Source organism: Mustela erminea, chromosome 3 (assembly GCF_009829155.1).
Source record: "Mustela erminea isolate mMusErm1 chromosome 3, mMusErm1.Pri, whole genome shotgun sequence".
NCBI classification, from domain to species: Eukaryota; Metazoa; Chordata; class Mammalia; order Carnivora; family Mustelidae; genus Mustela; species Mustela erminea.
The window spans coordinates 122,451,292-122,463,529 of record NC_045616.1 but is presented as its reverse complement, the minus strand read 5'-3'; the positions used below and the strand labels follow the sequence as shown (position 1 = coordinate 122,463,529).

The 12,238-nt window shown below is 54.7% G+C and overlaps 1 protein-coding gene across 7 annotated transcripts in view; it reads left to right on the top strand.

Moving 5' to 3' along the window:
* The window catches only part of NDST1 (N-deacetylase and N-sulfotransferase 1), a 59,011-nt gene that overhangs the window by 26,934 nt on the left and 19,839 nt on the right, over window positions 1-12,238 (top strand). For 6 of the 7 annotated variants that reach the window (XM_032337306.1, XM_032337307.1, XM_032337305.1 and 3 more), the window contains exons 2-4: window positions 998-1,897; window positions 8,375-8,869; window positions 11,664-11,751. In XM_032337306.1, the coding sequence (XP_032193197.1) occupies window positions 1,385-1,897; window positions 8,375-8,869; window positions 11,664-11,751 (1,096 nt within the window). In that variant the 5' untranslated portion in view covers window positions 998-1,384. Of the gene's footprint in view, window positions 1-997; window positions 1,898-8,374; window positions 8,870-11,663; window positions 11,752-12,238 lie in introns of those variants that run through there. The other variant, XM_032337312.1, reaches the window with a different exon arrangement.

The following is a 12,238-nucleotide window of genomic DNA, read 5'->3' as shown; positions in this document are numbered from 1 at the left end:
ATCTTGTAGAAGTGGTAAGTGGCTGCCTGGGATTCTGTCTGATGCTTGCATCATAGTTGCTAAGGACAGTCCCCTGTTGCTGGGCATTTGCTATTACAAGCAGCATGGGGATTCAGATTCTTGTGGGGAAATCATCACACATGCCTACAGTTACAACCCCTGCGATCATAAGTTCCTAGAACTGCTTTTGTTGGGTCTCCGGTTTGCTGGGGCCAACACTCAGCACACCAGATAGTCTCTTGGGCCTGGGAGGGGTTTTCAACATCTTCACCCCCTAGTCTGGGCCTGAGGCTTCTAGTCACTCCCTGGCTGTGCCCACCCAGACCCTCACACCTTTTGTCCCCATCTCTCTCCTGCTGGCTTTCAGCAGCTGCTTCCACTCATGTGCAAGGGGGACTGGGTTTGGGTGTGTGGTCTCCATTGACTTTCCAGTGAGACCAATACGGGTGGCCTGCTCTGGGCAGAGGATAGAGCTGAAGGGGACCCAGGAACCCCAAGTTCTGGCTGCCTGATGAGGCGGCTGAGCCCATTCAGAGAGAGAAATGGGTGAGGGGCACTGTGGGTGAGGAGGAGATGGTGAGGATGGCGTGTTCAGCCGTGATTTAGAATTCCGCCTCCGACTCCCAGGCCTTCGGATGTTTGTTTCACCTTGTCCTTCCTGCTTCTGGGGGTCTCTTGGTCTGGTCTTGGTCTCTGTAATTACAATGAATAGCAACCACCATCGCAGACACCGTTTTGTCCCCATTATGCACATTAGGACAGGGGGCTTACACGCTGAGCCTCTTGTGAGGCAGGTACTGTTGTCAGCCCAGTTTCACAAGTAGGGAAACTGAGGCTCAGAGAGATTACGAGGCTTGTATGACATTGTGCAGCCAGGTTGGGCCACAGTGCTTGAGTGTGGGCCCACCGAGGTCCGGTCCTGTGTGTCCGCAGTCAGCAGACCCCCGAGAGCCCACTCTCTGACTTTTCACCCCCGGCTCTCCTCACCTCTCCACAGCCTTGGCCCCGGGGGCCCCACAGAGCGAACGACATGTGGCCGTCCCGGGCTGGCCCAGCGTCCTTCGGCCCACTGCGCAGCCCCCCCAGGAGGCCCTGACGCCCTGGGGGCACTTCTCCTGTGCACAGGACCACGTGGGGGTTTGCCATGGTGACATAAAGGGGCACAGAGGAAGGAAGGAGCGCGACCGGCCTGCGGACTGTGCCCCTGGCTGGGAGGAAGGGCCGGGGGCCCAGACCCTCCACTCCTGCTGCCCACCGAGGGCTGCGCTTGCTCAGTGTCTGTGAAACTGTTGCTCAGTGGACAACTCTGGTGTCTCCTCCTGCGTGGGGCCTGGGGGTGGCCAGGGCAGGTGGGCCTCCGGCGGCCGAGGTCTCGGGGGCCAGGATGCCTGCCCTGGCGCGCCTCCGGAGGCTGTGTCGGCACGTGTCCCCGCAGGCTGTCCTCTTCCTGCTGTTCGTCTTCTGCCTGTTCAGCGTTTTTGTCTCAGCCTACTACCTGTATGGCTGGAAGCGGGGCCTGGAGCCCTCTGCGGACGCCCCTGAGCCAGACTGTGGGGACCCGCCCCCTGTGGCCCCCAGCCGCCTGCTGCCACTCAAACCCATACAGGCAGCCACGCCCTCCCGCACGGACCCACTGGTGCTGGTGTTTGTGGAGAGCCTCTACTCCCAGCTGGGCCAGGAGGTCGTGGCCATCCTGGAGTCTAGCCGCTTCAAGTACCGCACGGAGATCGCACCGGGCAAGGGGGACATGCCCACACTCACCGACAAGGGCCGTGGCCGCTTTGCCCTCATCATTTACGAGAACATCCTTAAATATGTCAACCTGGACGCCTGGAACCGGGAGCTGCTGGACAAGTACTGTGTGGCCTACGGTGTGGGCATCATCGGCTTCTTCAAGGTATGCGGGGCTGGGGGGGGGTCCCCGAGCAGTTCATAGGTCTGGCTGAGTTTGGGTCCCCATTTCGATCTGTACTCGGTAGCTGAGTGTCTGACTTTTCTCATCTGTAAAATGGGTATATAATGGTAGCGCCTACCTCCTAGGATTGTCATGAAGGAGAAGTGGGTGAGGATCTGTAAAGCACTTGGAGCACACAGTGCCTGCTGTCTACTAAGTGCCTTTTAAAAACTAGCTTTTCGGGGTGCCTGGGTGGCTCAGTTGGGTAAGTGTCTGCCTTCAGCTCAGGTCACACGATCTCAGGGTCCTGGGATGGAGCCCCACATTGGGCTCCGTACTCAGCAGGGAGTCTACTTCTCCCTCTGCCCCTCCCCCCAGCTTGTGCAAGCTCACGCTTGCACTCTCTGACTCTTTCAAATAAAATCTTTAAAAAATATGTTAGCTTTTATTAGGAGCACATGGCAGGGGGATTGCCCAGCACACAGCAGGGACTTGCCTAAAGGAAGCCCCCGGAACAGTTGTGAGGTGGGAGAGGCTTGCTGCCGTGAACATCATGGCAGTCTTCCCAAGGGACGAGGTGTGCCCTCATTTTGCAGATAGGCAGACCAAGGTGTGGGAAGGTTATGTATCTGAGGCTAGGTAGCCTGGAAGTAGGAGAGCCAGAATTTGAACTCCAATTTAGGTGGTCTGGGCTCTGGATCCTGTGCTCTTTCCTCTTGGCTCTGGTGGGCTGTGGCATTTACGCACCTCCTGAATAGAGCCATTTTGCATTGGAGGAAAGAGGAAAAAGAAATCCCAACAGGCAGGTAAGTTGCTCTGGGCTCCATGGGGGCACCCAGAACAACTGCTGGGATCAGAGTCTTTGCTGAAAGTGTTGTGAAGAAGCTGTCCATGGGGAGCAGCTGGTTGGGGGAATCTAGAGGCTCTGGCTTCAAGATGGGCAGTAGGGACTCTAGGTAGGTGCTTGGGGACATTCAGCAAATATTACTGCATGCTGACTGTGTTCCAGGTCCTTTGCTAGGCACTGGGGACATGGGAGTAATTGAAGTAGGCAGAGTCACTGCTGTCACGGAGCTGACATTTCAGTGCAGTGGGGTGGGGTCAGTGACAGGCAATGAACAAGTAAACACACCATGTGGCAAATGGCGATAAGTACGAGAAGGAATAAAGCCGGGAAAGGGCACAGGGAAGTAATGGGTATGGGCAGTTGACACTGTTTTTGATAGAAGGGCCACTTTGACAAAGAGGCTGGAAGGAGGGGAGACAAGGAGTCACATAGTTCTCGGCACAAAGGGCCCTCCAGGCCGAGGTGACGTTAGTAAGTATGCAGGTCCTGAAGCAGGTTCTTTGTTGGCATGAGCCGGGAGAGGAGCGGGAGTGGGTCAGAAGGGGCGCGTGTCTGCCAGCAGCGCACCCTCTGTCCCCAGGCGTTCGTGAGCACCCCTGTGCCCTGGACCCTGGGCTCGATGTGGGGCGGAGCCTGGTCCAGAGGAGGTTCCCACGGTGTGTCCTTTCCCACATGAGTGCAGCAGGATGCTCTGAGAGTAAAAGAAGGTTTTATGGGCCAAGAAATTGAAGGCCCTTAGAAGTCCTGCAGTGGAGCAAACCTGGTGAGATTTGTTCCCCAGCTGGCTTGATCACAGAGGCCTTTATTTCACAGAGCATCCTCTGGGAAACGCTGGCCTGGTTTATGGCTTTTCATCTGCCAGAACCTCAGACTGCCTCTGCTGTCTGTTTTTTCTTTTCTCGTGGACTCTTCCGTTCCCTGCCATGAACTTCATTAAGTTTGATCCAGAGCCCCAGCCCTGAAGAACATCACAATGGCTGGTACTTACCGAGTGCTGCCCCAGCCCAGTGCACTGTCCGTGTGCTTCGTGTGAAGAATGAACTCACCCATCACCCGCCAGCCATCCTCTAGGGGAGGTAGATATCGTCCTGATTTTAAGAGAAAAGGAAACTGAGGCAAAGAGGGGTGAAGAGATGTGCTTCCACTCCTCTCTCTAACAAGCACAGATCCAGGATTTGAACCCAGGCAGTCTGGCTGCAGAGGCTTTAGTCATAACCACCATGTGATGAATCCAGGGCCTCAGATGCCCCTTTTGGAGTAGAATTTGCATCTGAGCACAGAACTCCTGTAGTCTCCAGGGACTAGGCCGGGGGCACAGTTGGTGTACCAGAGCTTGGGTCCTGTCTAGCCCCAGTTTTTGGCTCTACAGAAGGTGGACATGGGGCCCCAGGGAGCAGAGGGACAGGCTCACTGTCTCTCGGGGTCGGGGAGGGGGGGCGGCGCAGTCTGTGGAAGTTCCAGTTTCCATGCTCTTCTACCATATTGCGTGAGACAAGACTGCTGCTTGGTCTTGAGCCGGGACCTGTGACTTTCTGCTCAAACAGAGCCCTCTGGTGGTCAGGCTCCATCTTTTGGCTCTTTGCACAAGGCTTGAGTTGGTGCTGTGTGTTGGACCTGTCAAACCCAAAGGGTCTCTGCACTCCAGAGGTCTGGAGACACTCGCTTGCCAAATTTCCCAGGTGCTGGATTCCCAGATCAGTGTTAGAGCAGGGGCTGAAGAGTCCGGACCCTCGTTCATATCTTTCTGTCATTTATAAGCAGAGGGACCCGGGGCAGGATCTTCAACCCATCTGTGAAGTGGGGCCGTGCTGAAGATGACAGTGGGTGGCACCCTGAGCCACCCATTAAATGGCAGCTAGTCTTGCTTTGTCATCACCGTGTTCAGCAAATACAGCTGGCAGTCGGTCGCCTCTGTCTGTCTCGTGGCTCTGATGGGCACGCGCCTCTGGGAGGTCCTGGGGGGTCAGGGCTGATCTTCATCGATAGCCTTGGTTCCTGACATCATTGTATCTCAGCCTCATGACTCCAGAGGCCCTGGAGCTGACCACATCCTAGCAGGGGACTGACAAGGGCTGCCCAACCTCTTTTATCGCACACTTACTATGTGCCAGATGCTGAATGCATTGCTTTGTGGGCCTTATCCTGGGTAAGTCTCGTGACCACCCTGTGAAGGAGACATTTTATTTTCAGGAGTAAACTGAGGCTCCAAGCAGAGTAGCTGTTTGCAGTAACATGGCCAGTAAGTCAGGGCCGAGGTTAGACCACCACACTCCTGCCTTCCAACCCAGCCACGCACGGGCATGTCAGTGCAAACAGACAGACGGACTGGGGGACTGATACCCACAGAAGACCCCTTTGGGGGGTGTCCCAAGGTCATCCATCTGGTTACTAACAGAGTCTGTATTGGGCCTCCTGATTCCCGGGTCAGGGCCCTTCCTCCCTCTACCTGCATGACTCCGTTGGGAGATTTGGTGTCTCCTGAGTGGGTCCTCAGTGCTGAGGGACAGGAGGGGGTCCCCTCCGGTGGGCTGAGGCCTACAGGTAGGGTCATTCTCTGCAATGCTGAGTCTTGCTCTCCATTCCCTTCCCCAACTGGCTCCTTTGCATTGCTGACTGGCTTTCTGCCTTCCTCCACGTTCCCCAGCTGGGCCGCTGGCTGAGCTGCCAGGGCCTGGCAGTCAGCTCAGGAATGGGGCTTTGAAATGGGATCCCCCAGTGCCTGCCGGCCAGCGTGGCCTCCCAGGCCACAGCAGGTGAGGGACAGGGCCCGGAATGTCACTAGGCCCCCCTGCTTTTGCCCCCACGTAGCCCAAGTAGTTCCTATCCTTGGCCAGTGCTGGCTTAGGGGTCCCATGGACCTCGGGGCTGAGTGGAGCGGCCTCTCGGGCTTGTTCTCTGCATTGGGTCTCGACTCTCGAGGCTAGTTGAGGACGGGGGGGCCTTGGCAGGTACTGGTATGTGGAGAAGTGCATGCAGGTCCCTTAACTGCATTGTATGAGGCCAGAGCCCTGCAGAGCCTTTGTGGGAATTAGAAACAAGCACTCCTCTGTGAGGGCTCTTAGCAAAAGACATCCTCTGTGCACAGACGGCTCCACTTGGGGCACGCGGCTCTGTCTTCAGCTGAGTGTCCTGTGCAGTGCTCACCTGGCCAGCTCTCCTGGGTGGCCCTGGGTTACCCTCCTAACTTCCTCTCCAGACTCATTGGGGGCCCTCATGTGGTGCCCTTTGTGTTTCCCTGCCCCACTCATTCTCCACACGGCAGCCAGATGGATCTTTTAAAAATGCCAATTGGAACCTGTCATCCGTCTTTGAAACCTTTTGATAGTGTTTTTTTGATGGCTTCCTGCTGCCCCTTGAAGCCTCCAGGATCCCAGGTCTGGTCCCAGCTGACCTTCCTGCCTCATCTCCTCCTCTGCCTCTTGATCACTCTGCTGGCCTCTTTCTATTCCTTGAGCTCTCTCCTTCCTCAGGGCCTTTGCACTTGCTGTCCTTTGAATGTGGCCCCTACTTTTCCCTAGTTGTTACTTAAGCATTCTTTAAACCTTAGTTTGAAAGTCCCTTCTCTGGAAAGCCTTCCTTGAGCCAGCTGTGGCCAGTTATTGACTGTTCTAGAACTTTGAACTTGCTCTGTGTAGCATGTGCCTCATTGAAGTTTTGTATTTATTTCTGTGATTTGGATTGCTTTCTCTCTTCCCTGCTTGACTTTAAGGTTCATGAGGTCAGGAGCTGTATCTGTTTTCCCTCGCTGTATCCCTGGCACGAAACATAGTAATAGTTGTGGAATCAACAAATGAAACCCATTATTGAACAACTGTCAGGGGCCAGGTACTAAGGATCTGTCTGTCCCTTTCTATTCTTTTAAAAAATCCAGTTAAGTCATGGCTCAGTCCGTTAGGCATCCAACTCTTGATTTCCACTCAGGTCATGATCTCAGGGTTATGAGATCGAGTCTTGCCTTGCCTTTCTCTCCCTCTTTTCCTCTACTTCTACCCCTCTCCCTTACTGCACCCCAACAAAATAAATAAAAATAAAAATCCAGGGTGCCTGGGTGGCTCAGTGGGTTAGGCCGCTGCCTTCGGCTCAGGTCATGATCTCAGGGTCCTGGGATCGAGTCCCGCATGGGGCTTTCTGCTCAGCGGGGAGCCTGCTTCCCTCTCTCTCTCTCTCTGCCTGCTTCTCCATCTACTTGTGATCTCTCTCTGTCAAATAAATAAATAAAATCTTAAAAAAATAATAAAAATTAAAAAAAAATAAAATAAAAATCCAGTTTGCTCATCAAATGTGTTTGCTTCTTCTGGGTATCAAGCCTGTTTAGGGGCACCTGGTTCCAAAGGTAGAAATGATATAGCACCTGCCTTCGAGAGAGCAGACTGGTGGGAGAGAGACCCTGAACAGATAATGCAGCGGCCAAGGTGAAAAGTACTGTGGATGAGGCTCTAACCTGGTTCCAGGGAGGCCGGTGCAAAGGAGGGTTTTTGGCACTGGGTTTTGAAGGACGAACAGGAGTTTGTCAGGTGAAGGAAACAGTGAAACTGGCACAGGGACAAAGGCCAGTTTTACCATATCCAGGAGCAGGTGGCTAGGAAGGGTCAGGGGTTGGTATGAAGGACGGGGGCTGTGAGTCTAGGGAACAGGAGAAGGGGTGCTGTGGGCACTGTCACAGATGCAGACCTGCAGACAGTGCCCACATAGCTGGGCAGCACCCAGAGGAGAAGGGAAGTGCAGGGAGCTGGGCTCCTGTGAGGTGGTGGCCTTGGGGGTGCTGGGTACATATGGAGGATTGGGGATGCTATGGGTCACCCCGAGCAGATGCCTCCTCTCTGATCTCTTCTACATTGGCATCCACCTAAGATTTCTCCCAAGGAGAGGATGGTGTAGCAAGAGCCAGGATGGTGTAGGGAGAGCCAGGCAGAGGGACCTGGTGGCTGGGCGTGTGGGCTCCAGAGGCAGATGGTCTGGCTGGTCACTGGGGCGCCTCCTGGCCCCATGCGTCCGAGGGTAGCCTCAGCTTCCGCCCCCATGAAGTGCAATAACACAGGCACCATGTCCTGAGGCTGGTATGGGGACCAGAGGAGCAACTGTGGTGCTGCCAGCCCGGACCCAAGCACTTTGCCAGGATGAACACTCATCACCCTCTAGCATCCCATGAGGAACATTTTACAGCAGAGGAAACAGAGGCACAGAGAGGGTACATAACTTGCCCGAGGCCAGGCAGTCTGGGGGCAGAGTCTAGGCTCAGAGCTGCTAGACTTTCCACTGTGTGATTTTGGGTAAGTTACATAACCTCTCTGGGCCTTTGTTTCCTCACCTGTAAGATGGGAATGACAGAGATGCCTCTGTTGTGGGGTCACTGTGATGATTAACAGCATCCCTGCGTGCCAAGTGGCGTGACCCGGGTTTCTGGCTTTGGGAAGTACGTGGTGCATGTTTGCTGGTATATTGCTGGGACCAACAGAGCTGGGTCTGTGCAGCTAGGTTAGCACAGGGCCAGGGATGCGATAAGACCTCCCTGAATGTCCGAGAATACCATTGACCCTACTGTGACCAGTCCCCACCTGAGACTGTGCATTCCCTGGGGGCTTCTGGATCTGACGGCTCTGCTGCCCTCTCCCTGCCCTCCGCCCCGGCTACAGGCCAACGAGAACAGCCTGCTGAGTGCGCAGCTCAAAGGTTTCCCCCTGTTCCTGCACTCCAACCTGGGCCTGAAGGACTGCAGCATCAACCCCAAGTCCCCGCTGCTCTACGTGACGCGGCCCAGCGAGGTGGAGAAAGGCGTGCTGCCCGGTGAGGACTGGACCGTGTTCCAGTCCAACCACTCCACCTACGAGCCGGTGCTGCTGGCCAAGACGCGCTCGTCCGAGTCCATCCCACACCTGGGCGCGGACGCTGGCCTGCACGCTGCGCTGCACGCCACCGTGGTCCAGGACCTGGGCCTCCACGACGGCATCCAGCGCGTGCTGTTTGGCAACAACCTCAACTTCTGGCTGCACAAGCTCGTCTTCGTCGACGCCGTGGCCTTCCTCACAGGCAAGCGTCTCTCGCTGCCTCTGGACCGCTACATCCTGGTGGACATCGATGACATCTTTGTGGGCAAGGAGGGCACACGCATGAAGGTGGAGGACGTGAAGGTATTGGCGGGGGGGGGCTGCCAGACAGGTCGGGTGGGGCCTCGCCACCTTCGACCCTTGGGGTTCCCCGTTGTTACTTCGCGGTCTGCCTCTCCCCATGCTATGTGCGTCCCCCTTCCTCGGCCAGCCGGCTTTAGCGATTAGACAAAAGTGTCACTGGAAATTATATTGAAGCCTTGAATTTTGGGGTGTGGAGCTCAGGAAGGTATCCGCAGTGGGAGAGATTCCACTCTTGAAGCCAAGGGGTGGGAGCTCTGCAGGGTTATGTATCTGCCTTTTAATCCAGATGCGATGTTTCATTCTCAAAAATGTTTATGTCAGTCCTAGAGTTCCCACAAAACTTTTTAAACAAGAATTAGAGCTTGAATCGTACACAGGCATATTCTAACCGAGGTCTGTATAAATAGCAGATTGGATGTGTTTATTTCAAAAAGTGTTTACCCAACTAAACTGTATGTAAAAGCATTTTGCAGACCTCGAAATTTTACACACACACATCACTGCTGAAGAGAAGCCTACAAATGAAGACCATTAAGCAAGCTTGAAAGTGCACTTTCATCTAGCCTCTATTTTACTCAGAGTTCTTTGCAAAGAGAACGGCATCACTAGAAATCAGTACTGGTTGCCATAAATAGAGGGCAGGCACAACAGCAGATCCAAGGAAAACAAAGCCAGGGGATTCAATTCTACAGAGATACTGCTGCCTGATGACCCTTTCCTCCCTTAGGAGATTAGCAGGCGTTAGAACATATTAGCACCAAATCCAGACCTCGCTTTGATGTTCAGGGGGCAAAAGAGACTTAGTGCTCTCCTCCCAAGTGAGCCCTGTTGTGGGCACTGTGTTCTCTGTCCTCCTGAAGTCACAAATAGGGTTGGCCCTGGGGCCTGGGAGGAAGGCAGAGGGGCAGGAGTGAACGCTCTACTCTTTCTTACACCTCCAGAGGAGAACAGCAAATGGTGTTGGGAGGCAGGCACTGTGTGGGGAGTCAAGACCCATTGGACCCTGAATGGCTGGAACTCATGGGCAAGTCCCTTCCCATGTCTGAGCCTCAGTGGGGAACTCCCAAGAGGGGCAGATAGGAAGTTTTCAGGCTGTTTCCCCACCAGGGGTGGGGGGGTATTAGTTTACAGAGGGGCCCTCCCAGCTCGCATCTCAATGGGACGGGGCTGTGTTGCTCTGATCTGCTTTGCACATTGTGTCTGCTCCTGGGAGTTCACCTTCTCAAGGGCTGTCCTGTTGAAAGCAAGTGTTGAGGTGATGCCTGTTGAGGCTTTCCGGCTCTGAGGCTTCATGCGGTGCCATTGCCGACCTCTCAAAGTAGATCGCTCTGTTTGCTGCTTAGGGCGCTCTTCTGCTTTCTCCTCCTGTACCCTTAGTGTTTACTGCTGTCCAGGTGAGTCCTTGAGACTGGTTCAGCATTGATCCCATGAGGAAACCAGGCTGCCAGGCTCACGGCGTCCCCCACGAGCCCTGAGGCTGCCCTGCTTGCTTCTTTTCCCCACTTTGGCAGTGAGGGAAGAGAGCGGGTCGAAGCTCTATCTGTCCCAGGATACTAATAGCGACACCCTCTTCTGTGCGCTCAGCTCCGAGCACACTGCTGATTGCTTCACCAGCCAGGGTCCCACTTGCTTTAAACATCCTTTCGAGTCTGAAGGGGCAGAGGTTTCCTTCTTCGCCCTGTCCCTTAATCCCAAGCACAGGCAACAACTCAGCCTTTCTTCCAGAGACATGAGCGTCGCCCGGTTAACTTGGACAGTGCTGGCTGTACGGTGTGGGTTAAATCACACAGACAGCAGCTGCTTATGCAGGACTTGGCCAGTCCAAGCTCTGCACTTAGCCCTTTCTGTATATGGCCACAGCGGATCCTCATAGCAGCCCCTTGAGGCGGGTATCATCCTAAGTCCCATTTCGCAGACGAGACCACTGAGACTCAGAGAGGTGACTTAACTTGCCCAGGGCCACACGGCTAGAGCATGCGTGTCTGTAAGTCAGTGCCTGGCCTTGGTGAAATGCTAGTGGGGGCCCCAAGACTGTCCGTCGCAGAATGGTCTGACAGCACGCTCTCGCAGGTGTCTTAGCAGCCTCGTGTGCTTTGTGCAGTGTGGGGACTTTTGGAGTCCTGACTCCAGAGTACAAGTGTGTGTGTGTTCTGCAAGCGTCAGCCTCCCTTTGTGGACTTGCCCAGCGTGGGGTGCACCATACTTGGGGACATCGCATGGCTGGGGACACCATATGTCTTTGGAAAGTCATGATCCTGTGACATCAGTCTTGGCGGTCATCAGGAGAGACCCTCCACGTTTGGTGGACGAGGATCCGAGGCTTACAGTGGCCATGACCAAAGACATAGCCATGACACCATTTTACGTTGCTGACTAAAATGTCAGGCAGTTTGACACGCAGGGTCTCATTCAATCAGCCCAAGAGGAATTATTACCTTCATTTCATACTTGGGGAAACTGAGGCCTAGAGTAGTCACGAAGCTTTCTTAGGGGCACATAGTAGAGCTGGGCTAGCGACAGTTCTTCTCTGGCTGGAGGCCTGAGGCAGGTGGCAGCTCAGGGCTGGCTTCATGGGTATGGGACCCCCGCACACAGAAGGGGCCTGTACAAGGTTAGTGCTCTGCCCTGGCCTTGATATTTGAAACGATTTTGGGTCCCACATTTTCATTTTTTGCTGGGCCCTGCAGACTCTGCAGCTGGTCCTACAACAGTAGGATCTTTCTGGGCCCTCAGTGGGAAGAACAGAGCCCCTGGCTTTCACCTCACCCTCTTCTTCCTCCTCTGCCTATCCTAGGCCCTGTTTGATACACAGAATGAACTACGCACGCACATCCCAAACTTCACCTTCAACCTGGGCTACTCAGGGAAATTCTTCCACACAGGTAAGCGGGCCTGGCTGTGTACCCAGGAGCAACTTCCAGGGCCCTTCAGCATCTGGATCCATGGAGAACTGTGCCTGGGGGGCTGATGGGCTCATGTTAGGGCCACATTTGACCCTGGTGACCTCCCCCTGATCCGACAGCCCACAGACAGTCACAGCCCCGGCAGAGGGCATTTGGGGGCAGCAATAAGACAACGTAAGCCCTCACTTACCCCTCCCTGCCTTCAGCCTGTGCTGTCTTTGGGGGCATCTTCTCCCTCTTGTATCCCCCTCTCCTCCACCTTTAAAAATTATTTGTACTATGCCTGCTTAAAAAGGTAATGAGGTGAGTTTTAAGAACACCGCAGAAATACATCGCATGGACAGTGAGAGTGCTGTATAATTGTTGCCGCCCCAGAGATGGCCACTGCCGTTTCACTGTAGAGTCTTGAGGGTTGAGGTTGAGGGTGCAGGTGGCAAGGTTCATGCCTTCCCTCTTCTTTCGGGCT